This window comes from Cavia porcellus, unplaced genomic scaffold (assembly GCF_034190915.1).
Source record: "Cavia porcellus strain 051 isolate PalLab524CR breed Dunkin Hartley unplaced genomic scaffold, mCavPor4.1 scaffold_9, whole genome shotgun sequence".
In the NCBI taxonomy this organism is placed as follows: domain Eukaryota; kingdom Metazoa; phylum Chordata; class Mammalia; order Rodentia; family Caviidae; genus Cavia; species Cavia porcellus.
The window spans coordinates 68,728,211-68,755,451 of NW_026947492.1; the positions used below are offsets into that span (position 1 = coordinate 68,728,211).

The 27,241-nt window shown below is 38.6% G+C and overlaps 1 protein-coding gene across 1 annotated transcript; it reads right to left on the reverse strand.

The window, feature by feature from the left end:
- Positions 1-5,615: 5,615 nt before the first annotated feature.
- Positions 5,616-6,581, reverse strand: LOC100714648 (olfactory receptor 52W1-like). The gene has a single exon (XM_003465339.4). It carries the CDS (start codon positions 6,576-6,578, stop codon positions 5,616-5,618), a length of 963 nt encoding a protein of 320 aa, XP_003465387.3. The 5' UTR covers positions 6,579-6,581.
- Positions 6,582-27,241: the final 20,660 nt, after the last annotated feature.

Consider the following 27,241-nt stretch of genomic DNA (forward strand, 5'->3'; position numbering starts at 1 on the left):
GGGAGGGCCCTGAACAGGTCAGTGTGGAAGAGAACTGTGGCTAGTGTCCCATTCACCGGAGATCAGGCTTCAGGAAAAAGTGGAAGGATTTTACCCACATACCTCCCCTAGAGATGGACAGCAGTGACTGATATTCTAAATAGGCCTCAACCACCTTGGGTATAAGACCAAAACCTTCTTAAACTACCACATCCAAGAAAGTCATTGTCCTTCCCGTGTGAGCTTGCTGTGTGACTTGCTTCCCTATTTGATCCCCATTTCCTATTAGGTAATACTCTTGTAATCCAATTCTGACCATAGTTTTGTGCCACCTCATACCTGCCTTGTGATGTTTGTTTTGCACAGTCCAAACAGGTCATTTTGAAGAGGATGGGGTGAGAATCACACTCCTGTATCCTTTCAATCCCTAATCGTGACACTAATCTTTATGATGAATGGAGGAATTAGTGTTGCTGCTTTTGTGTGCTTTTTCAGAGGTAAAGTCAGATCTAGCAGCCTGCATTTCACCTTTTATCTCTTAGGAGCCTTCATTCCACAAGTAAGAAAACACTGGAGACCCATGGGACGCCCCATTTTAAAGCTGTTGAGATTTTGTCATGTGCTGAATGTTTATTCCAATTATGTATTCCAGCACTGGGACGAGAATCACAGGATGGTGTTAGGGATTCTTTGGAACCACTGTGAGGCAGAAGTGAGCTATTTTTCCAACCATCACCTATCACTGGATTTCATCTGTGCCCCATCTCCACACCCTTGTCTTTTAATCTGTCTGTGTCCAGTATGTGTTCAGTAATAGCAAAGCTGACTGATATTCATGTGTACATTCTAAGACAGTAATAGAAACTGATGATGCTTTTACAAGTGCCATTAGTGTACTCTAAGATCTTAGAGTTGACACTTCCTGTTTATGAAGCAGTTTACCACTGATGCCCTTGAACTCATATATGTTAATCTCCTACTCCATGCTCTGAATTCAAGTACTACTTTGCATACAGTGGAACTTACTAAATAGAGCACTTCTGTTTCTTCTGTCACATTCCTTATCTTTTAATTACTACAGTTTTAGTTTATCTGAAAAATGTCTTCATTTGACAGGAGACAGAATGAAATATTTTCATCATATGCAGGATTGTGATTTGAAATATATGTAGATTCTAATATAATATTATACAATTGAAAAATATAATACCTTGACTTCTCAGTTCTCTATTACTATAATGAAATAACAAGTATAAGTAACTTATGAAAAAGAGGGGTATTTTGGCTCATAAAATGAATATTTACTGTGTGAACCCATTGCCTTTAGGTAGCAAAAGGTGGTACAAAGCTGGGCACAGCCCTCTGATATAAGGACCTCTAATTAGGCCCCATTTTCTGAAGGTTCACCCACTTCCCAATGAACCAGTAGACCAATCATTAAGCATTACCCATATGCAAGGAAAAGCCAAACAAATGCTTCAAGATGGGCCAGATGTTCAAATCAATTGACAAAGATTCTAAATTAGTTTTTACAACTGTGGTCAATGTGGTGGATTAACCAATAGTCCACTTGTAGCAATCAGCTGAACTGAATCATATCTGTGCGTACTGCAGGGATTTTCTCCAGTCATTATCAGGCCTTACCACATCCCTAGTGGCACTCAAAGGCTGCCCAGCTGTGGAGAGTACCCTGGGCAGGCCTTCAGCACACCCCATATGGTAATGTGAAGCTTGTTAGCTGTTTGAGGATGCTGGGAGGACTCTAATAGGTTATGAGTGGCATACCAAGACTGAGAGCTAGAATGTGTATGTTATGCAGGCCTTCAGCTTATACTACATGATACACCCAATTTCTGCAGCTCTTTGGGGTCAGTTAGCAGGGCCTTACCAGGTTCTAAGCAAGATGCTGAGGTTGCATGGCTGTATGGGGTTCACTGTGCAGGCCTCCAGCTCATTTCACTGAGCTCAGGAGATTCTCCAGCTGCTTGAGATCCCTTGGTGTGGCCAAACCAGGCCCCGAGGCACCTCCCTGAAGGTCCCTGGCTGATTGGGGCACTGGACGGGGCCTTACCAGGTTCCCAGTGAGTTACCCAGGTTACATGGTTGGGGTCCAACCAGGCCCTGAGGTTCCCAGGCTGATTGGGACACTGGGCAGGGCCTTACTATGTTCCTGGTGAGGTGCTGAGGTTGCATAGCTGGAGGGGTTCACTCTGCAGGCCTTCAGCTTGTGCCACTGACGAGGTTTTAAAGACGCATCCTCTATGTTTTCATCTTGTTGTAATCATTGAGACTCGCGTAGGATTATTGCATTTTCATTTGTCAGCAGGGTAGTTGTTATATTAGGTGGAATCATCAACTTGCTGTTGTCTTTATTATCACTGTTCCCCTCTTGGCTTCCTGGATGCTATAAACTAAGCAGCTTTGCCTTAACATACGCTTCCTCCATGATGTTCCTGCCTGGGAGCCTACCAACCTTGTGCTGAATCTCTTGCAACCACAGGCTAAATCATTCCCTCCTCCTTAAATTTGTAGGTGCATGGTTCTGTGTCCAGCAATGGGAAAGCTGACATTCTAAGACAGCAATAGAAACTGATGATGCTTTACAAATGACATCTGGGTCCTCAGAAATCTTAGAGCTGACACTCTTCCTGTTCATGAATTAATTTACTATTTATGCCACTGGACACAGATATGTGTTAACCTCCTAATCCATAATCTACATTGAAGTACTGCTTTGCATATAGTACAATTTATAAAGCAGAGCACTTCCATTTCCTCTCTCACATCATTTATGCTCTGCTAGTTTTTAGTGTATCTGAAAAAAATGACTTTATTTGACAGGAGGTGGATTGAAATACTTCCATCATATACAGGATTGTGGACTGAAATACATGCAAGTTTCAAAGGAATAGAATAGAATAGAATAGAATAAAATAGAATATAATAGAATAGAATAGAATAATAAAGAATAATAATAGGCACAGCTCTTACCTGGCAAGTGTGAGGTCCTGAATTCAATTCCCAGTTCTCCCCCAAAAGCAACAGAATAAATTTTTAAAATGTAACACCTTGACCTCTCAACTTTCCATTATTATAACAAAATAGTTGAAATAATTCACTTAAGAAAAGAAAACTTTTATTTTGTCTCATACTCTGAGTTTTCTTTGCTTTTAGACCACAAAAAGGGGCACAAAACTGGACAAGCCCCCAATAATATAAGGACCTCCAGTTAGTCCCCATCTTCTGAATGTTTACCCCCTAACCCCGAGTAGAACCACTTGAAGATCTATCATCTAAAATTACCCATATGTGAGAAAAAAACCAAGAGACTAGCTTCACAATGAGCCAGATGCTTGAATCAATTAACAAAAATTTTAGAGCAGTTATTACAATTATGGTCAGGGATATAGGGAATATGTCTTCAGTATGAATCAATGAATAGAAAGTTTCAGCACAAGAATGAAAAATATTTTAAGTAATGAAAATTTTAAAAGATATAATGTACAGCAAAATGTAGTTTTTAAAAATAATAAAACAGGCTTAGTAAGAGATTAGACCCAACAGAAGAAATAATGAGTAAATTTGCTTTCCAGTACTGGGGACTGAACCCAGGAAACACTGAGCTACAACCCCACATTTTTTCCTTTTATTTTTAGTCAGTGAAAATAGGCTCCTGTAGCTGGCCTTGAGTCTGTGATCCTCATGTCAGCTACTTTTCAGGTAATCAAATTCTTTGCACACATTTGTGTGTCACCTTGTGCTGCTTAGAGTCTGCTGCAGTCAGAAAGATATCACAACAGGACACTTTAGGTGATTGCCTCCCTTCCCTTCCCTTCCCTTCCCTTCCCTTCCCTTCCCTTCCCTTCCCTTCCCTTCCCTTCCCTTCTTGCTCCTCCTCATCCTTCCCCTTCCTTCCTTTCCCATACCTTTCCTCTTTCTTCCTTTCAGCTTCCTCCTTCCGTGTTGGCTTCCTTCCCACCCTCCCACTACCTTCCTTTTTCCCTTTCTTTTCCTCCTTCCTATTTTCCTCCCCCACAACTGCTCTTCCTTCTTTTCTTCCTTCTTCTCTTCCTTTGTTTATTATCAAATGTCTACCATTTTGCAGTGTCTGAGTGCTTTTAATTATTATAAAACTGTCTCACCTTCCACCCTTCTTCTACCTTGTTTTTACTTTTCTCTGAGAGCTTTAATATGAGAAATGAAGTCCATACATTTTTTTTTTCTTTTTGAGAGAAGGTCTTGCTATGCAGTTCAGGCTGATTTGAGCTCACTTTGTAGCTCAGGCTGGTGTTCAACTTGCAATAATCCTCCTAGTTCAGCTTCCTGAGTGCTGAGATTACAGGAGTACACTACCACATCCAGCTTGAGCCTACATTTTTTTGTGTGTGGATATTCCAGTGTATGGAGTATTAATTGAATATTTTTGTTATTTTTGTTTAGTGATTTATTCTTTTTTATTGCTGAATATCATTCTATTGTATGCATATGCACAATGTGTTTACTTATTTTTCTATTGTTGAATAAAAGTGTGATTCACGTACATGTATAAAATTTTCTTATGGAGATACACTGTCACTTTTCTTGAGAATAAACCTAAAAGTTGAATTCCTTTGTTACAGGCTACATGTTTGTGTCACTTTATGATAGACAGCTAGATATTTGTGTAATATGCGTGTAATATTTTACACAGTAACCAACAATCAGACGATTCTGATCAATTCATTTTTAGTTAGGCAATTTTAATTGTATACATTTTAATGGGGAATAGACACACTTAATAGTGATTTTTATTTACATATTCCTGAATTCATAATGCTGGAGTTTTTCCCCATGGGCTAAACTCATGAAATGTGTTTTTGAAAGGAGAAGGTAACATACTTCTGCAGTGGACTATGATAGAGGAATGGGAAGCTGAGAATATAGAAGATGAAGATGTCCAAGAAGTGAGGAGTAGACTCTTCCAAATCCCTTAAATATTCTTCCACTGTATTTTCGGTGATTCAGGAATGATACATTTGTGGAGAAAAGGAGTTAAGAGGTTTGGTTGTGATCACTTCATAAATGAACATGGATATTTTGTCTTTAGTAGGTAAGAGAAAAATTTTCTCTTTCATCTCAAACTAATCAAACAATGAAAAAATAAGAGCAAGAAGAGCAGTTTTCAGGCTGAAGGAAGACAGGAATTTTAGGATTTTATTTCCTGAAATGCTAATGGTATTTCTGTGATGAGGAAAGAAACATAAATACAACAAGGACTGAAAACAGTATCTGGCTTCAAGAATAGGAAGGGCTGTGATCTTGGACAAGCATTCAGGTGTTTTGGTACTTAGGCAGGCTTACGTTGGAATGATAGGAAAGAGGGCAAGAAAGATTTCCTTCAGCTGATTTATTTGTGATCCCAACTGACTCCCTTATTTTCCCTGCTTGGTAGTGTGTAGCCCCTTTCCTTCTGCCTCCTCTCAAACAGGAATTGTGGCCAGGCCAAGTCTACAGACGGTGGTGATGCACACAGTTGAGGCTTCATAGAAAATAACTGCTCAGTGATGATCACAGTCATGTACAAATGAAGAGAAACAGCATTCCTCCAGGTACCCTCCTCCTCCATCACCTCCAGACACCACTGTCATCCTTATCCATTAGAACTCACTTTTCCTGAGTGTGAACATCTGCAGGAGTCGTTCCCTGATCTGCTTGGTGCGGACACCGTAGATGAGGGGGTTGAGGGCTGGAGGCAGCAGTAAGTAGATGTTAGAGAGAAGGACGTGCACTGGCTTTGGGACAGTGTGACGGCCAAAACGGTGTGTGAGGAAGGAGAAGAGACCAGGCACATAGAAGGCCAGAATGACACAGATGTGAGAGGTACATGTGCCAAAGGCTTTGGCACGGGCTTCTCGGGTAGGCAGCCGCAGCACAGCACGGGTGATGAGCCCATAGGAGCCAGCGATGCCCACAATGTCCACACCTGACACAGCCAGTGAAAGTGCCAGCCCATACAGGTTGTTGGCACGTGTGTTACCCACCACCAGCTCTACCACTGCCATGTGTGCACAGTAGGCATGGCGTATGGTCTTGGCACAAAAGTGCTCAAATCGTGCCACTAGCAGAGGAAAAGGCACAATAACAGCTACAATTTTCAGTACTAGTGCCAAAGCTGCATAACCCACACGGGCCTTGGTAACTATCACAGGGTAGTGCAATGGGCGTCCCACAGCCACAGCACGGTCACAGGCCATGGCCAGAAGCACACCAGATTCCATAGCAGTCAGTGCATGCACGAAGAACATCTGGACCAGGCAGGTAGCATATGGTATAGGTCGGGGCCCAAGGCACAGCACAGCCAGTAACCCAGGGGCTATAGACGTGGCTAAGCCCAGGTCTGTGGCTGCCAATGTGGCCAGAAGTAGAAACATGGGCTGGTGCAGTGTGGAGTCTATTCGTACCACTGTGAGAAGTATCCCATTACCCAGCAGGGCCAGCAGATACATGGGCCCAAACATCAGCATCAGCCAGGCCTGGGCACCTGCTAACCCTGGAATGCCAGCCAGTATGAAGAAGGCTGGGTGTAAGAAAGTGGCGTTGGATGGTAGAGTTTCTACCATCTTGTGGGGCATGAAGCTATAGGGTTCGTGTGGGCATGATTCCTGGCAAGAGAGGGACAAAAGGATAGGCTGAAGGAGTGTCACAGTGACCCAAATCCATCTATGGGGCAACTGTAGGAGCAGTGAGGGCCTAGGAAGATCACAAGCATAAACTTTGCTTGGTGGCTAATTGCGGTCATAGTCCTAGCAAGGATGAGAGAATTCTTTGTTCCTGAAATCTCACAAGGCTTGGAGGGGTAGCAGGGGACAGTGATAGGAGGAGGTAATGAGGAAGGGGTGATTGCTGCAGTGGCTGCCAAGCCAGAGGCTTCCAGTTCGAGATCAGCTGAAAGCAGAGCTGAGAGCAGACCTCCTTTTCAGGTCCAAGTAATGTTAGTCTCAGGCTCTGTATTTAGGAAGAAAACCAAAGTTGGATGGGGATCAAGATATCCTATCCCTGACTCTGTGTCTCTGGGAGGGACCTTGAGCCTTAGCTTTCTCAGCTCTAGAAGAGGAATGGGTACAATGATCCAAGGTGTTTGCCAGCATTAACACTGTGTGTACCAACCCTCCAAGAGTGAGCAGGCAGAGTATGAAGAAAGGGAGAAACTGTAATGGGAGGCCTATGGGATCTGGAGAGAACCTGGGAGCTTGGAGTGACAGGAGAAGACTTGGGGCAGGGGCTGGGGTGTGGGGTACTTACATTCTAAATTAGATGTAAGTTTAGTAGTAAACTCGAAAGGTAAAAAGCTGAAGTTGGGGTTGGGGAGCATCAGTGAAAAAGAGATGGTGGCAAGAAAAAGAAATATTTTCCTTTTTGTCTCCCTTTGTTTCCACTCTTCATGATCCAGAAAGACAACAGTGATGGAGGTGGGGTTTTCCACTGGAGTCTCGTTCCTGGGGTTTCAGAGAGTAGAGATGACAGGCAGAGGCAATGGCACTGAACCCTGCACAGCAGGCTATAAGGAAGAAGCAGCTCTGATGTTGGAGGAGGCAGGAGGAGCAGACAGACTTCCTCACAGAAGTGCAGTAACTGTTGAATGAGGAAGAAATGCACTGACTGAGGAAAGATGCTGGGCACTACACGGGCAGCTTCTCTCTAGCCTGGCCAGTGCCGGTGGGTGGGGCCCTTTATGTGGCTGTTCTACCTGCTTCCCTCAGGGCCCTTTCCGTGTCACCTGCGCCACATTAACATGGGTTCAGTAATAAGGAAAGAAACGGTGGAGAGGAAAAATCTTAGAGGGAGGTGCTTCCTCTGGGAGGTCTTTGCCAACTCCCTGAAGTCATAAGAGACATGAACTAATAAAGTAATGCATAAATGAATAAAAAGATATTAAAGCTAAAAAAATCCTTTCATTAGTTTTTAATTGCATTGGTCTTACTCTATCAGAGCTACCTTGATTTTTTTCCTCACTGGACTGAGTTACAGGCATTGCTTATTAACCACATGATTTTCAGAGCTTATTACAATATGAGGCTTACAGTTGGCTATGGGTAAATACTTTTGCCTTAACTTGTCCAAGTAGCCAGTTGTGACCAACAGCGATTCTATAGTTTTAGCAGCCTTAGGTATCTATGAAGAGACATTAGTTACCATCAATCATGGCAGAATCAAAGTCACACAAAACCCAGGCTTATTGGAAAAATGTGTGGGCAGGGCAGTAACACTCAGAAATTTCATCTTTAAAAAGAGATAGGAATCTAAGAACACAGTAGAACTGTTTTACACACGTTAAATAGCTAGAAAGTACATACATACAACTATATGTGTGTGATACTTGACCTAGAAAAAGATTTGGATTTTCCCTTGTGCAAGTGAGTGCTAGAAGCAGCTTGTGAAATACTGTAAAGCAGTGAAAGCTGTTAATCTGTAATTGGGTGGAAAGATGGCTAACAGCAGCTCCAGTTGGGTATAGCTTATGACACCAGTGATAAGCTGAGGTTGCTGATGATGTTTGGATTGTGTGCATGTTGGGGTTTTCTATTCAGCTCAGCTCACCTACTTTCTGTGTTTTTCAGAAATGGAACCATGTATAGTTAAACTTGAAATTCACATTATGCTCAGCTTCCTAACATACCAATTGTGTTTGAACAAATTTACATTTCAAAGGCAGCATTATAACAGAACTCACTGATTCTCTTGTTTCTAGCCTTGTGCCAGGTGGTACTAACAAAACCCTGCTGCCCTAAGGGAACTCACAGTCTGGTGGGTATCACAATGTGAATAGTTGTGGGAGGGCTGTTAAGACAGTCCCATCAGCTCAGGTCAGCACCAGATAGGATGGCAGCAAAGACAAACACTCTGACCAACAGAGTCAGGGAAATGAGTCTTCTACAGTTTCCTCTGTGCATGCCCTGCTCTAAGCTGAACCTCATGACAGTCACTGGAGAAGGTAAAATTCTTTCCCCTAACTTTTTAGATTAAACTAAGACACAAAGAAATTAAGAAATTTTCCCAAGGTTGCACAGCTAGTAAATAGCAGAGTTAGGGGTATTAATACAGTCTAGCTTTCGAATACTTTTACTGGTAGTGATTACTCTGAGCATTTCAGCTGAGATTCAGTGTTTGAATAGGGCTTCTCTAGAATACTTGGGGCAAGATTTACCTGATCCTGGGAAAAGTATTTCAGGAGAGTTTGGGATTAGCAAATGGTTCAAGATCATTGAATGGGACTGTGTAGCTGTGATTATTTGCCAGTAAAGTGTGATCTCTTATCCACTCAGGAGGAGGTAGGAGGAGTGGGTTAAGAGTCATGAATGAGTAGAGAGAAAAAGTTGTTTTTGGCTTCAAGAGAATGCTAGTGAGACTTTGTGCTGTTTGACACACTTGCTTTTGGTCAAAGAGTATATATAAGGTAGTAGGAGGCCTCTTAAATCAAATAAGTTCAAAATTAAGATAATTAACTTTTTATAGAAATAGTCTGTATTTTGAATTTCCTACTTTCCACCAGTCTAAGATGTACTTTGAGATGTTGTTCCTAAAAAATTCCTTTGTTGTTCCCCTAGCTCTTGGTTCATACTTATAGAAGCTCTTTGAGGTCACATTTTGGGTCACTTGGCTGGTTTTTGTCTGTGACATAGGTCAGTAGCGCAGGGGACTTTACATCCATGAAAATGTGGGGGTATGTGTTAGAGCCTGCTCTCCAGAAGATGCTAGGCATCTTCAGGGCATGGGATGCAAGGCAGAAGAGATTCATTGGATCTCTCAGTTGCTTCTAGCTGGAATATAATTCCTGGCCATGCACACAGTGACCCACCTCTTCCAAGCAGGCTTCACCTTCCAAATCACAGGTAGCCATAAAGTATTGAGTGGATTCATCCACTGATGAATATCACACCCTTGTGATCAAATCACCTCCCAAAAACTCCACCTATGAGCACAGGAGGCTTTGGGGGGACATCTAGATGTAAATCATAACAGGTAGCATTTGCAATATGGGCATTTGGAAGGTAATTATAGTTAGATGAGGTCATAACTGTAAAATGCTCCTGAATTAGATTAGTATCATTATAACAAGAGAAAGAGCAAGATCTCCCTCTGTCCCTCTTCACTATACCTTGTGAGGACACAATGAGAAGGCAGCTGACTACAGAACAAGGTGAGCCCCCACTAGGAGTGTGATCAGCAGCAGGCGCCTTGATGTGAACTTCTCAGCCTCTGGAATGGGGAGAGGGAAATGTCTGTTTTTTTTTTTTTTAACTTAAGGAAAAAAAAACAGAAAAAGGGTAGAAATAATATATAATTTAAAAAAGCAGTAAGGAATCACTGGTTGATAATTACATATTGTTCTCGTACAAATGCTGTTCAAGTTACAAATTGACATTCAAATATACAAAATGGACATTCAAACAGTGAGAATGCAAAGAGTTCTGTTCAACTATCCAACAAAGACTTAGTAATATGGTTATCAATCCTATACATTTAAACATACATGCAGTTACATCCTTTAGAGCACTTTCTTTTGCTCTCTTTTTTACAATAGCAGTTACACATTTTGGGTTTTATTACTCCTACATTTCTTATTACTTTTTACACTAGTGACACAATGTGATATTTATAAATATGATTCTTGCTTATTTCACTAATGAGGATAGCCTCAAGTTGTCTCCATTTGCGTATGAAGGCCTCAAGATCATCCTTTTTATAGCTGAGTAATATTACATTCTATAAAAATACTACATCTTTTTAATCCACTCTGTAGTTGATGGGCATCTTGGTTGTTTCTAAGATTTAGCTATCACAAATTGTGCTGCTATGAACATGGGTGCACATATATCACTGTGATATGAAATTTTCAGTTTTTCTGGGAAAATAGCCAGGAGGGGAATAGCTGGATTGAATGGAACTTCCAATCCTAGTCTTCTGAGAACTCTGCATACTGATTTACTTAGTGGTTGCACCAGTGGATCAGTGTCTTACCCCACCCCAACAGTGGGGCATTGTTCCTTTTTTCCTGCAGCCTCGCCAACATTTGTTATCAGTTGATTTCTTGATGGCAACCATGCTTTCTGGAGTGAGATGAACTCTCAATGCTATTTTAATTTACATTTCTCAAATGACCAGTGGTGGTGAACATTTCTTCATGTATTTATTTGTCATTTGTATATCTTCATCTGAGAACTGTGTGTTCATTTTAGATGCCCATTTTTTGAGAAGGTCTTTGAATTTGGGTGGCTTGATGTTTTAGAATTCTTTATATGTTTTTGATATAAGTCGTTTGTCTGAGGAGTTGCTGGTTAAAATTCTTTCCTATTATGTGGGTTTTCTTTTCACTTTGAGAATGATTTCTTTTGAAGTGCAAAAACTTTTTAATAAGATGGCATTCCAGTTGTTGATTCTTTGAAGTGTTTCCTGTGCAATTTGCATTTTGTTCATGAATTCTTTGCTTACCCCTATGTCTCCAAGACTTCTACCTATCTTGTCTTCCAGTAGATTTAGTGTTTCTGTTTTAATATTTGGGTCTTTTATGGTTTAGTTTTGTGCATTGTGATAGGCATGGATCTAGTTTCAGTCTTCAGCATTTTTCCAATACCATTTATTAAAGAGGGTATCCTTCCAGTGAACATGTTTAGACCCTTTGTCAAATATAGGGTGGCTGAGTGTCTTTGTAGTCATGCTTGCATCCTCTAGTCTGTCCCATTGATCCTCAGGTCTATTTCTTTGCCAGCACCATGCTGGTTTTATCACTGTGGCTTTGTGGTATAGTTTCAAGTCAGGAATTGCGATGCCTACTGCTTTGCCTTTGTTGGCCAGACTTGCCTTTGCTATTCTAGGTTTTTTTCTGTTTCCAAATAAATTTTAGGAGTGTTTCCCCTAGATCTGTAAGGTATGTTGATGGTATTTTGATTGGGATTGCATTAAATCTGTATAACAGTTTGGGAGTATGGCCATTTTCACAATGTTCATTCTAGCCAAGAGCAAGGAATGTCCTTCCGTTTCTAATATCCTCTTCAATCTTCTTTTTTAGCATAGCATAATTTTCAGCATATAGGTTTTTTACATTCTTAGTTAGGTTGATTCCTAAGTTATTCATTTTTTTATATGCTGTTGAGAAGGGTCCATAGTTTCTCTCTCGGTGAGTTTTTTTGTTTTTGTATAGGAATGCTGTTGATTTTTGAGCATTATATACAGCTACACTGATGAATTTGTTTATTACTCCTAATAGTCTTTTAATGCAGTTTTTGGGTCTTCTATATAAAGTATCATGTCATCTGCAAATAGTGATAATTTAACTTCCTCCTTTCCTATCTTTATTCCTTTTATTTCTCTCTCTTGTCTGATTGCTCTGGCTAGTGTTTCCAGAACTATATTGAATAGGAGTGGTGATAGTGGACATCCTTGTTTTGTTCTTGATTTTAAAGTGAAAGCTTTCAGTTTTTGTCCATTTAGTATAATGTTGGCTATTGGTTTGTCATAGATGGCCTTTGTAAGATTGAGATAGACACCGTGTGTTTTGAGTTTCTGAAGTGTTTTTATCATGAACAATTTTTGGACTTTATCAAAAACTTTTTCTGCATCTATTGAGATGAACATGTGGTTTTTGTTGTTGGCTCTGTTGATGTGGTATATTACATTTATTGATTTGCATATGTTAAACCATCCCTGCATTCCTGGGATGAATTCCACTTGGTAATGATGTATAATCTTCTTGATGATTTGCTGCATTCTATTAGCCAGTTTTTTATTGAGAATCTTTGCATCAATGTTCATTAGTGAGATTGGCCTGTAGTTCTCCTTGTTGGTTGGGTCTTTCTCTGATTTTGGTATCAGAGTGATACTTGCCTCCAGGAATGATTTAAGGCAGCAAGCAGGGCCCAGAATCCAGTCCTGGGCTCTGAACATGGGCCAGTTGAGTTTCAGTGCACCTGAAAAACTTGGAACATTGCTCCCAGGTGGCAATACCATGCCCTGCATCTGAAATCACCCTAAGACCCTCACTACTAGTCCAGGCTCAACCACCTCTAGGCAGCATGCAGGGCCTGGAATCTAGTCCCATGCTTTGATCATGCATGGGGGTTGAATTCCAGGGCATGGAGAAAACTTGGAAATTTGCTTCTAGGCAGTAAGACGACGCCCTGTGTCTGAAATCACCCTAAGAGGCACAGGAGGTACCAGTGGGCCTAACCAGGCCATGCTCAATGAAATCTAAGCAGCAAACAGAGTCTGGAATCCAGTCCAGGCCCCTGACCTTGTGAGGGTTTAATTCCAGTGCATAGAGAAGCCTTAGAACTTCGCTCCCAGAGAGTAAGACCACTCTCTATGTCTGAAATCATCAAAGGACACATGGAGTCCCTGCAGGCTCAATTGGCCCACACCCATCAAGCTCCAAGTGGCAAGAAGTTCCCAGCAGTCTGCCCATGAGCCACAAGTGGGCTAGGTGATTTCCAGTGCACTGAGGAAGCTTTGAAACATTGCTCAAAACCTGGAAATAGGTGTGACTCCAGCCGGCACTGAGAAACACCATGCTGCCCTGGGACCTTGGCCTGGGATGCTGTGAACTTCCTGCATGACTTCTGCTGGCCCTGGGGAACACATGCTGCCCATCCCTGGACCTTGGCCTGTGCAGCCACCAATTCCTGAGCAACTCCAGTCAGCACTGAGGAATGAATGCTGCTCTGGGAACTTGGCCTATGCCCAGGGGATGCCTGGACCCAGGACATCTGCTGGCACTTGGGGGACACTCCCTACCTCCTGGACCTAATACCTTCAGCTCTCATGCTTTCTCCCAGAACCTTGGACTACAGTAGATTAACTATGCTAGCTTAAAGGGAGATTCAGTAACTGCTTCACCCAAAGAGATGATCTCAGCAGGCTCCAGTCAGTGTGGTGAATATGCCCCTAAAATAGAGGTTTACAGTGTGTAAATAGGACCAGTAGTAAAGCTCCCTCCAACTAATTGTTAGACCTTGGTGGGTCTGGCAAGAGTGTGTGGGTGGCCCCTTCCTGCACATAGAAAACATCAGGCAGGGTGAGGAGTGTGCCAATAAGGACTTCCCCAACTTAGAGAAAATCAAAGTGCTTATGAGACACAGGCACAAAATAGGGACACAGTCAGGCCTCAGCCAACATAAACACTATAGACACTATAGATTTTATGACCTGGAATAACCTGAAGATAAAGTAATAGCAGGAACTAAAAGTTGAGCTACATCAATACCACTAGGCTTCTCAGCCCGGGAAGAATATAGGACTCACCTAACAGGCCCTGCAGTGGAAAGTCAAGGGACTGGCCCATCTTTTCATTGTGCGACCTAGTAATTGGACAAACATCAACCTTACATTAGGACCCCAAGATATACACTACCAAGAGTTGACACTAGCGGGATTGAAGGACCAATATCAACTTGAAAGGGGAAAATGGCAAAGCAAAATGCAAAATGCAGTCTCAAACACATAGTCCACCAGGAGCAAATACAGGAGACATTGAAATGGAGGACTTGAAAAGTAACACGCCGGAAATCTCTTAAAAGATCACAAGTGAAATAAAAAAAACAACTCCATGGGGTTTTAGAGGAAATCAAATTAGAAGTGCTCTCCCAGGTAAAGAGAAATAACCATCCTAGAAAAGGAGTTGCTGAGCACAGTTAAAGAAGAAATAGAGAAAAAAGTCCAGGAGCATGGGAAACTCATTGAAACATTGAATGAACAATATGGAAAACAAGTAAAATTCATGAAACAACCTCAAAGAGACATCAAGAAACAAAAAATTCTATTCAGAGCTGGCAGAACCATTTAGATGTCTGTTGTTTAAGGCATCCCATCTGTGATATTTTGTTATGGGAATATGAGTGGCCAAACAATATCCAAAGAGCAATTCAGGCTCATTTCACTAGGAACTTGTGTGTCTGACACCTTTTCATCGCAGTGTGTCCTGTTTTACATTTTTATTGAGGAATGTTGCAACAGCCTTGTAACTGACCTTGTTCCCTGCATTGTTCTTCATGTTTTCATCATACTGTTATTTGAGGAATAGCTAACAGATACAAAAGCACAAAGAAAAGAACATGCACATATATTAACAACCCAGAAGTATCATTATTAATATTTTATCCCTTTTGCTCCTTTTTAAAATAAAAGCAATAAAAATTATAGATAATATTAAGTCTCTTTTATCCCCAGACGGTCCTATTCTTCCTCCTTAAAGATAATATTTTTCATAAATTAGAGTGTATCACAGCAAGCAGGTGGGTGCACACTATCCCCGGAGCCCAGCCTATTTGGGAGTCCTGCACCGTCTGGGTGCAGAGGAAGGGCTGGGTGGGTCTGGGGCACCTGCATCCACCTCCCCATGTGTCTGGAGGAATGTGGATATCTCAGAAGGTAGGGGAGCATCACCAGTTCCAGAGGCCCCGCGGCCTGTGGTAAGTGCCCAGTGCACTCTGCCCCAAGCACAGACTGTTCGGGACCCTCCAGGCTTCCGGGTGCAGTGAAGTGGATAAGTGGGTTTGAGGCATCTATATCCACCAGCCCATTCCAGCTGTGCTTGGAGAGCTGTGGAACTTTCAGCAAGCAGGTGGGCGCACAGTGTCCCTGGAACCCAACTTATCTAGAACTATGGAGTTCTAAACAGGCAGAAGAGGACCATTGGTTCTAGAGGCCCACTGGCTTGGGGGAAATGGGTGCCAGAGTCCCAGGAGTCGTGAACATAGAAGTGGATTTTCAACAGACCCTGAGCAAATATTCAAATAATACTTGAAACACAGAAATATAGGAAAATGACAAAACGAAAGACCAAATTACAACCTCAAACCCCCAGCCCATCTCAAGAAACTCTAGGAGTGATGTATACAGAAGAAAATATATGCCATTCACCTCAAATATCAGACATAATAGCTACGGAAATTAACAAGCAACTCCAGAAAGCTTTAAAAGAATCCAAACTTGAAGTAATCTCCCAGGTAAGAGAAGACATGACAAAAGAAATGAAAGAGATTTTGAATATATCTAAAGAAAACACAGTTAAAAAATTGGGGGAACTAAACAAAAAGATAGAATCCCTAGATGAGCAATATAAGAAACAGAATACATAATGCAGATGCACAGAGATATACAGGAAATAAAAAACTCCACTGAAAGCTTTAAAAACCACCTCAATGAAAGTGAAGATAGAATTTCAGACCTTGAAGACAGGATTGCAGCTAGTGAAAAGGAAAGGAAAGATGTTTTAAAAATAACAAGGAATCAGGAAATAACAATTCAACAACTGCAAGATGATGCAAAGAAAAATAACATAAGATTGATAGGGATTAATGAAAAAGAAGGGGACAACATAAAGGATGTGAAGAAGATATTTAGAGAAGTAATAGCTGAAAATTTCCCAAGCATGAGATCAGAAACTGACATCAGGATCAGTGAAGCATATAGAACTCCAAATAGTCATAACCAAAATAAAACTACACCCAGACATATAATAATCACCATCCCAGAAATCCAACACAAGAATATATTATTAAAAGCTGTCAGAGAGAAAAGACAGATCACTTATAAAGGAAAACCTATGAGAATCACAGCAGACTTCTCAGCACAAACAATAAAGTCAAGAAGAGCATGGAGTGAAGTATTCCAGATCCTAAAGCAAAATGATTTCCAACCTAGACTGATGGATCCTGAAAAACTCTCATTCAAAATTGATGGTGAAATATGATACTTCCATGACAAAGAACAGCTGGAGAACTTCATGAACACCAAACCAACCCTGCAAAAAATATTGAAAGACAGTTTAGATACACAAAGGAAAAAACCACTAAGCAAAGCAGATAATTAAACAGAACAGAAAGATAAAGATGCAACAGCAGAGACATAACATGTCAACAATAAACCAGCATTTAACAGTAATAACCATTAATGTAAATGGTCTCAAAGCACCAATCAAAAGAAACAGACTAGCAGAATGGATCAAGAAACAAAATCCAATCCGTATGCTGTTTACAGGAAACCCATCTAACCCAGAAGGATACTCACAGACTGAAAGTCAAAGGATGGAAAACAATACTTCATGCAGCAGGAATCCAAAAAAAAAAAAAAAAAAAAAAAAAAAAAAAAAAAAAAAAAGCAGCAGTAGCCATTCTGTTTGCAGACAACGTGAACTTTAAACCAACAATAACCATAAAGGACAAAGAAGGTCACTACATACTCGTTAGGGGAAAACTCCAAGAGGAAGAGATAACTATCTTAAATATATATGCACCAAACTCCAGAGCACCCAGTTATATAAAACAACTATTAACAGAAATGAAAACTCAAATTATCAGTAACACAATTGTAACAGAAGACCTTACTATGCCATTGACACCAAGAGACAGATCAACCAGACAGAAAATGAGCAAAGAAATAACAGAACTGAATCAGACCTGCGATAATATGGCTTTGATAGACATATGGAGAATGTTCTACCCAACAACCTCAGAATACACATTCTTCTCAGGAGTATATGGATCATTCTCTAAAATAGACCATATATTAGCTCACAGAATACATTTAAACAAATGCAAAAGAGTTGAGATGATCCCTTGCATGTTACCAGATCATAGCGCTCTAAAATTAGAAATTAATGATAAAAGATACTGCAAAAATCGCACAAACACATGGAAACTGAATAACACACTCTTGAGTAATCAGTGGGTCACAGAAGAAATTAAAGAAGAAATTAAACAATACCTACAAGAAAATGAAAATTCAGATACAACTTACCTGAATCTGTCGTATGAAAAGAAAGCTGTCCTGAGAGGAAAATTTATTGCACTGAGTTCCCACATCAGGAAAACACAATGAATACAAATAAATAACCTGATGCTACACCTCAAACAGCTAAAAGAAGAAGAGCAAGTCAAGCCCAAAGCCAAAAGAGGAGAGGAAATTCTAAAAATCAGAGCAGAAATCAATGCAATAGAGACTAAGAATACAATCAAAAGAATCAATGAATCAAAGAGTTGGTTCTTTGAAAGAATAAAGAAAATCGATAAGCCCCTAGCCAACCTTATTTAAAAAAGGGAAGAAAAAGCTCAAATTAATGCAATAAGAAATGAAAAAGGTGAAATCACTACAGAATCTACAGAAATACAGAAGATCATCAACACCTATTTCTTTTTTTTTAAAATTTTATTTAAGAGGAAAAAGAGAAAAACACAAAACAAAACAAAGCAGTGTAAGGGTACACGTAATACAGAACTACAAAAAAAATAACAGTAAGAAATCACCTGTTAATAGATTACATATTATCATCTTGGAAATAGTTGCTCAAATCACAGTATCAAAGAATACAAAGTGGACATTCAAACAGAGAGACTGCAAACAGCTGTGTTCAATGATCCAAAAATATTAATATAGTCAGCTATTTAACACCCCTAAACACACTTGCTGTTATATCTGTTAGAGCTCTTTTTTTCCCCCTCTCTTTTTTACAACAAAATTTACACATTTTGGATTTTATTACTCCTTAGTTCTTATTACTTTTTTTGGGGGGGAGAGAATAAAGTCAAATATGGCAAAAAAAGCTGTCAGTCAAAACCAAGGATAGACATAGCACATGATGTAGAACAGAGTACAAGGTTATCAACAATGGTTATCAACGTTGTCTCTTGTTTCCTTAAAAAGAATTGTCTATCTCATTAGATATTATAAAGTTGGACAAAACAGTAGAGAACAAGACCAATAAAACTTAGGCATTGTAAACATTACAGGACTTCCAAAGGAGACAATAGTCAAACCAGAATGGGCATCTTAGTGAATCTTATTGCCTTCAAAGTAGTTGCCTATACCCTCAAACTTGATACTATCATACAGAATGGAACAGAGTCTAATCAGTCAAAACAAGATCATGGGAGTATTACAGGACTTCAAAACAAGTTAATAGGAAATCAAAAAGAGTTACTATTATATATCCTAATTTAAAAAATTTTTCCCCTTAATTAAAACAAACATAAGAAATAACTAAATAATTTTTTTAAAGAATAAGGGAGAGATGGAGATAAAACTTTTGAGAGTAGACGTTCTTGAAATAGGACTTTGAGAGTAGAGGTTTTTGAAATAGAACTCTCAAAGGTTTGATAACACAGAAGAAATAGACAGATTCTATAAGCATATGAAGTACCAAAGCTAGATCAAGAGGATGTAAAACTGTTGAATAACCCAATCTCTGTTAATGAAATTGAAAATGTAATTAAGTCCTTATGCACCAAGAAGAGCCCAGGCCCAGATGGATTCACTGCAGAATTCTACAAGAAATACAAAGAAGACCTAATGCCTACACTCCTCAAACTATTCAATGAAATTGAAAGGGAAGGAATCCTTCCTAAGTCATGCCTGGAAGCAAATATTACTCTAGTACCAAAACCTCAGAAAGACCCAACTAAAAAAGAGAACTATAGACCCATCTCCCTAAGGAACACAGATGCAAAAATCCTCAATAAAATATTGGCAGCAAATCATCAAGAAGATTTTACACCATGACCAAGTGGGATTCATCCCAGGAATGTAGGGATGATTCAACATACATAAATCAATAAATGTAATCCACCATATCAATAAAGCCAAAAGTAAGAATCACATGGTCATTTCTCCTACTTTTTTTTTTTTTGTCTTTTTCATTTTTATTGGTACAGGGATCGAACTCCCGACCGCCTGCTTGCAAGGTAGGTGCTTATGCCACTGAGGTAAATCCCCAGCCCCGACATGGTCATTTCTATAGATGCAGAAAAAGCCTTCAATAAGGTCCAACATTCATTCATGATAAGAACCTTACAGAAAATTGGAATAGATGGTCTTTACCTCAATATAATAAAGGCCATTTATGATAAACCAACAGCCAGCATCATACTAAATGGCCAAAAATTGAAATTCTTTTCTTTAAAATCAGGCACAAGACAAGGATGTCCTTCATCACCACTCCTATTTAATACAGTACTGGAAGTACTAGCCAGAGCAATTAGACAAGAGAGAGAAATAAAAGGGGTAAAGATAGGAAAAGAAGAAGTTCAATTATCATTGTTTGTAGATGACATGATACTCTACAAAGAAGACCCCCTAAACTCCATTGAAAGACTCTTAGATATAATAAATAAATTCAATAATGTAGCTGGATACAAAATCAATACTCAGAAATCAATCACATTCCTATACACTAAAAACAAAATCACAGAGAGGGAAATAAAAAAACAACACTCTTTACACTAGCAAGCAAAAAAATGAAATATTTAGGAATTACACTTATGAAAGAAGTGAAGGACCTATACAAGGAAAATTATAATACACTGAAAAAGGAAATTGAAAATGATCTCAGAAAATGGCAAGACATCCCTTGCTCATGGATAGGAAGAACAAACATTGTGAAAATGGCTATTCTCCCAAAACTGTTATAGAGATTCAATGCAATCCCAATAAAAATACCATCAACATACCTTATAAATCTAGAGAAATCACTCCTAAAATTCATCTGGAACCAGATGAAACCTATAATAGCAAAGCAATTCTAAGCAGCAAAGGCAAGGCAGGAGGCATCACAATCCCTGACTTGAAGTTATACTACAAAGCAACAGTAGTAAAATCAACATGGTACTGGACTCAAAACAGACCCGAAGATCAATGGAATAGATTAGAAGATACAACCACAACTACAAATACACTCAACCACCTTATCTTTGATAAAGGAGTCAAGCAGGTTCACTGGAAGAATGACAGTGTCTTTAATAAATGGTGCTGGAAAAAGTGGCTCTCCATATGCCAAAAACTAAAGCTAGACCCATGCCTACCACCATGTACTAAATTAAAATCTATATGGGTCAAAGATATGAATATTTAACAGAAACACTAAATCTATTGGAAGACAAATTGGGTAGAAACTTTGAAGACATAGGAGTAGGTAGAGAATTCATGAGCAGGACTTAAACCGCAAGGGAAATACTTCCCAGAATCAATAACTGGGACCACTTCTTATTAAAAAGTTTCTGCATGTCAAAAGAAATCTCCAGCATAGTGAAAAGAAAACCCACACACTGGGAAAAGATTTTAGTGAACTCTCTCTCAGACAAGGGACTCTTGTCTAAAACATATAAAGACTTTTAAAAAAAAACTCAGACCCCCCAAAATTCAAAGATCCAATCCAAAAATTGGCATCTGAGATTAATATGCACTTCTCAGTTGAAGAAATACAAATGGCAAATAAATACATGAAAAAATGTTCATCATCACTGGTCATTAGATAAATGCAAATTAAAACCACACTGAGATTCCATCTCACTCCTGAAAGAATGGCCAGGATCAAGAAAACCAAAAACAACAAATGCTGGAGAGGCTTTGGGGAAAAAGGAACTCTCCTACACTGTTGGTGGGAGTGTAGACTGATACAACCTTTGTGGAGGTCAGTCTGGATATTTCTCAAAAAGCTGGTATTGGAAGTCCCATTTGTTCCAGCTATTCCACTTCTAGGCATATTCCCAGAATAACTGAAATTATCATACCACAGTGATATATGTGCACTATGTTTATAGCAGCACAATTTGTAATCGCCAGCTCTTGGAAACAACCCAAGTGTCCATCAACTGAGGAATGGATAAAAAAGTTGTGGTATTGCTATACAATGGAGTATTACTTAGCTATAAAGAAGGATCACATTCAGATATTTATCAATAAATGGGTGTAGCTTGAGACCATACTCATAAGTGAAATAAATCAATCTCACATGTGTGAATACTGAATAGTTTCCCTAATGTAAGTAATGACTCAAATATATAAAAGTATGTGGTAATCATGATTCCCCATTATGTGGCCTTGAAGCCTTATAAAAGTTTCGCTTATTAATTAGAATGGCTTTATTCTGGGCTGCTTGATATGGAAATTTTTGAACTATAGTATATGAAGTTATATTCAAATATTACAAGAAAAAAGACAGACACTATGGTAACTACTATTGCATCTGGTTATTTGGTGGTGAAGTACCAGGGTGCTGAAACAGTCATGCTTTGACCTGTATGGTTATGTTGTTATGTCCTCCTTTATCACAATCTCTCCCTTATTCATTAAAAAAATTATTTAGTTGTTTTTTATGATTTTTTTAATTAAGGGGAAAATTTAAAAAAGTAGCAGGATATATTATAGTTACTTTTTTGATTTCCTATTAACTTGATTTGAAGTCCTGTAATACTCCCACTATCTTGTTTTGACTGGTTAGACTCTGTTCTGTTCTGTATGATAGTATCAAGTTTGAGGGTATAGGCAACTACTTTGAAGGCAATAAGATTCACTAGGATGCCTATTCTGGTTTGACTATTGTTTCCTTTGGAAGTCCTATAATGTTTACAATGTTTAGGTTGTATTGGTCTTGTTCTCTACTGTTTGCTTCAACTTGATAATACCTAATGAGATAGACAATTCTTTTTAAGGACTCAAGAGGCATTATGGTAACCATTGTTGATAATCTTGTACTCTGTTTTTACATCACGTACTATGTCTATCCTTGGTTTTGGCTGACAGCTTTGTTTTGCCATATTTGACTTTATTCTCTTCCAAAAAAGTAACAAGAACTAAGGAATAATAAAACCCAGAATGTGTAAATTTTATTGTGAAAAAGAGAGGGAAAGAAGGTGCTCTGGTGGATATAACTGCAAGTGTGTTTAGGGGTGTTAAATAGCTGACCATATTAATGTTTTTGGTTGGATCATTGAACACAGCTGTTTGCAGTTTCACTGTTTGAATGTCCACTTTGTATGCTTTGATACTGTGACTTGAGCAACTATCTCTAAGATGATAATGTGTAATCTATTAACTGGTGATTTTTTATTGGTTTTTATTTTTTTTGTAGTTCTGTATTACTTGTATCCTTACACTGCTTTGTTTTGTTTTGTTTTTTCTCTTTTTCCTTTTAAATAAAATAAAAAAATTAGAGTGTATCCTTTAATTGAGTTTTTAATAAAAACTTTCTCTAGTTGGTGCTTTGAAATATTTAATTATTTCCTGCTGCATACAGGAAATTATATTTTAGTATTCTGTTTACATAAATGAACAATTTTTTTCATTTATTTAAATTTGGTGCATACTTTTATAATACATTATTATGCCAAATATTTGTTAATAAACAGAATGATTTTTGGTTATTTTGCTATGTATGCCACTATTGCTGTTTTGTACATGTCTCCATGCAAAACTGGAGAAGTTTTTAAATGTTTTACATGAGTGATCCTGTAGAGCACATATCTAGAAGTGGAATTTCTGGACTACAAGAAATGCACACTTGTTTCTTTAGTAGATTATTGACAAATTGCTGGTTTCAGTTTGGTTTCACTCTAGCTATTTTACAAAAGATTCTGTTTTAAAAATAACTTTCAAGCAAGCTATGGTGATGCATGCTTGTGATGAATCCCAGCACTCTGGAGGCTTGGGCAGGAGAACTATTGCAAGTTTGAGACCATCCTGGGCTATACAGTGACCTCAAGGCCAGCCTGAACTGAATATTGAGATCCTATCTCAAAAAGACAAAAAACAAAACACTCTTTCAGAACACCTTACACTATCACAAGGTTTTGTGACTGGGACTAATAAGAAATATTATCTTGTTTTGATTTATATTTCCATGAGTTTAAGATTTATTTTCTAAAACTTTTCTAATAATTTCCTCTGCCTATTTTAAAAACAAATCAGTTGCTGTTTCTCCATATAGTTTTACATGGAAATTCTCTATATATTCTAAATAGTAATCTCTTATTTTACATTGGAAATATAACCTTCCAGTCTGTTTGTATTTTTAAATTTTTTTCTTTTAATTTTAAAGAGAATAAAACCAACCAAAATAAAGCAGAATAAAGCCAATCAAAACAAATCAGTGTAAGTGACATAGGACTTTAGAACAATAGAAAACCAACAATGGTTAATATATAGAAGCCTCTTGTCTTCAAAATAGCTACAGATAACTTTAGATATTGTAAAAGTCAAGCAAAACAGAACAGTATAGAACCAATAAAAACAAAACAATGAATGCAATAAAGGACTTCAAAACAAGATAAGAGTAAATCCAAAATGGCTACCATAGTATATCTTATCTTTGAAATAGCTGCCCATGTAATCGGATATAATAAAATCAATAAAAACAAAACAGAAGAAAACCCAACTCAAAAAAAATAATGAAAATGATACAAAACTTCAAAACAAAATGATAGGGAATGAAAAATGGCTAGCACCTTGAGAAGGAGAGCCCCCATAGATGCTATATTGTATAGTGTTTTACTCTGAATAAATGATCAGACTACCTGCTTTAGACCTGCAAGGTCAGTGACTTTAAGTATTAAATTGTAATTTACCTCAATAGTTATCATCACAGCCTGTGTTTCTCTGGATCAACTGGTTGCTTACGTGGGTAGGGTGGGGCACGGCTCTGCTTGTTTCCCACTCCACATACTGAAAAGGGATGGCATCTGGCTGTCCTTCTGTGCATGGTGCTGATTTTCAGGGAGGCCTGCCTTCTTGGTGACTTCTTTTTCTCTTCCCCCATAGTCCACGAATGTCACTTACTTATGGGAAAATGCTAGCATCTGGCTTTTCCTTCTGTGGACCACACATGGCATCAACTGAAAAGGAGGGCTTGCTTCTTGTTGACTTCTGTTTTTATTTTAATTTGTGTCATTTATCTTACAGAAAATTTGAACTTCATATAAAGCACATATAATACTGCTTTTTGTGTTATTTATGAAGTTATTTCCTTTCTAAAGTTGCAAAGACATTAATGTTAATTTTCGTACAGTGTATAGACCTTAACAATGCTTGATATCACTCATAGTTATGATTTACTGAACACTTACTATGAGACATTCTTCACATATATCCTTCAGTTTAATGAGGTAGACATTTATTTTTTCCATTTTACAGGTGAAGTAATTGAGGCATAGGTAGCTTACTTCGTATCACAAAATTTCTAACAAGTCTGATTTGAATCCACGTCCTTGTAGGTCCAAAATGGATTTTTCTTTTTTGTTTTTTTTTTGTTCTTGAGACAAGAGTTTTCTATATAGTTGTTAGTATTGAAGTCAATATTTTGCCCAGAATGACTTCAAACTTGTGGCAGCCCTCCTGCCTCAACATTTTGGAGTGTTGGGATTACAAGCATGTGCAACCATGCTTGGGACTAATTTTTTCCCAGTAAAATGGACTCTCCTAATGGATTCAAAGTGGATTCTCCTGATATATAGTATCAGGGTTATGATGACTTCATATAACAAAATAAGTTGATTTTCATTTTTTTCTTATTACTAATTTCATTTCTCCATATCATGCATTTCACCTCCCTTCTCTAGAATAGTGCACCATTAAAAGAATAGTTGCATTGCTTTGCCCAAAATGTGTGGACAGAGATAGATTTTGTTCTGATCTTCAAATTTACTTGAATATTCTTGCATCGAGCCAAAGCATTGTTTTATCTTCTGTTATATCTTATATCTATGATGCAACCAGAACTTTCTGCTTTTTTTCTATAGTTGCTGTCATATATTTTGTGCCAGATAATTCTTCTGTCCAAAAGTCTGCAACCAGCTTCTCTAAAAATACTATTTGTGTTCCATAATTTCTTAGTCCAGCACCCCTTCTTCTCTCCCTTTCTTTGTGTATGATGACAATGTCAGACACCTTGCAGAACTTGCCTACTCTGTGTGTTTGTATTACTGGCTGGAGGGTGAAGATTGATTGCAAAGTCCAATTTTATCTCGGTTTTCAAATTACTAAAAAATACCTCATTTGAGCTAAACATGGTGGTAGGAGGAATACAAATTCAAAACTAGCCTTGGCAGATTAGTAACTCTGCAAGAACTTGTCACGAAAATAAACAAAAACCTCTGATTTTGCATTGTCTGGCCACTTCTGTGTTCCTACTCCACAGTTGTTCGGTAGTTGTCTTAATTATTATTATTTTTTTGTTATTGTTGCTTACACAAAGAACTGACATCCAAAGTTAAAAGAGTAAAGTTTTATTTGGCTCACAATTTGTAGAGACTTCAGTTCATAGTTGGCTTTCTCTAAGGCAAAGTGGCATGACAGAGAAGCATCATGGAGGATAAACAGCTCATGGCAGGCAGAAGGCAGCAAGGCAGCAAGCTACACATAGTGATTCTCTTTCTGTTCCTTGTATCTTATTTGGGTCATAGTTTGAAAGGCTTCAGTCCCTAATTGGCTGGCTCCAAGGAAAAGTGTCATGCCAGTGGCAAAACAGTCCATGATAAGCAGAAGGCAGCAAAGCAGTGAATTAGTGAAGCAGTAGCAGCTGCAGTAGTCTCTCCCTTTTATCCCTTCCAGGCTACCTTCCCTTTGTGTGGTGTCACCCATAACCAGAGTGGACCTTTCCATTATGCACACTGAGAATTATGCCAAGCCAGTCAGTGCACTAATTTAATAATCATACACCCTTAATTGCACCATCATACATTTAATTCTAGTACCATACACCCTAGATCCAGCCACCTCTGTAAAGGCCCCTATGCCCACATAAGACTTTGTACAGTCATCCATACACAAGCCACAACACATAATATCTCTCTCCTTTTTTTTAATTTGAAAAGTCAAAACAGAAAAAAGTACAGAAATGATATAGAATTCCAAAAAAGGAAAAAAAAGTAGGGAATTAACACTAGTTAGTATATTTCACATTGTTGTATCAGAACTAGTTGTTCAGGTTACAAAATTAGATAAAAAGTGATCAGTCAAACAATGACAGCACAAACTGTTCTTTTTGGTTAAACTAAAAGAGATTAGTAAATTAGTTATATATCTAGCATAACATATACATACATAATTTATATATATGCTTATCAATAAACATATACTCATTTCATTTCTTCCTTTTCTCCTTTCCTCTATTCCAGCATCTCTGCTGCTTCGAGCACTTTCTTTCCCTTTCATTATTATAATATCTATTGTACCTTTTAGATCTTATTACTCTTTCAGTTTTCTATTAATATTATTTATTTTTTACACTAGAGAGACAATATGATATTTATAAATGTGAGTCTGATTTACTTCACTTATGAGGATAGTCTCAAGTTGCTTCCATTTACCTATAAAAGCCTCAAGATCATCCATTTTATAGCTGATAATATTCCCCCAAAACCCCCACATTTTTTATCCATTCTGCAGTTGATGGACATTTTGGTTGTTTCCAAGATCACAGTGGCAGCACTGTCTACACTCCCACCAACAGTGGAGAAGCATCCCC

Bases quoted from the DNA above. Each gene is read 5' to 3' on its own strand.
- LOC100714648 (XM_003465339.4), bottom strand. From the start codon at position 6,578: ATGGTAGAAACTCTACCATCCAACGCCACTTTCTTACACCCAGCCTTC.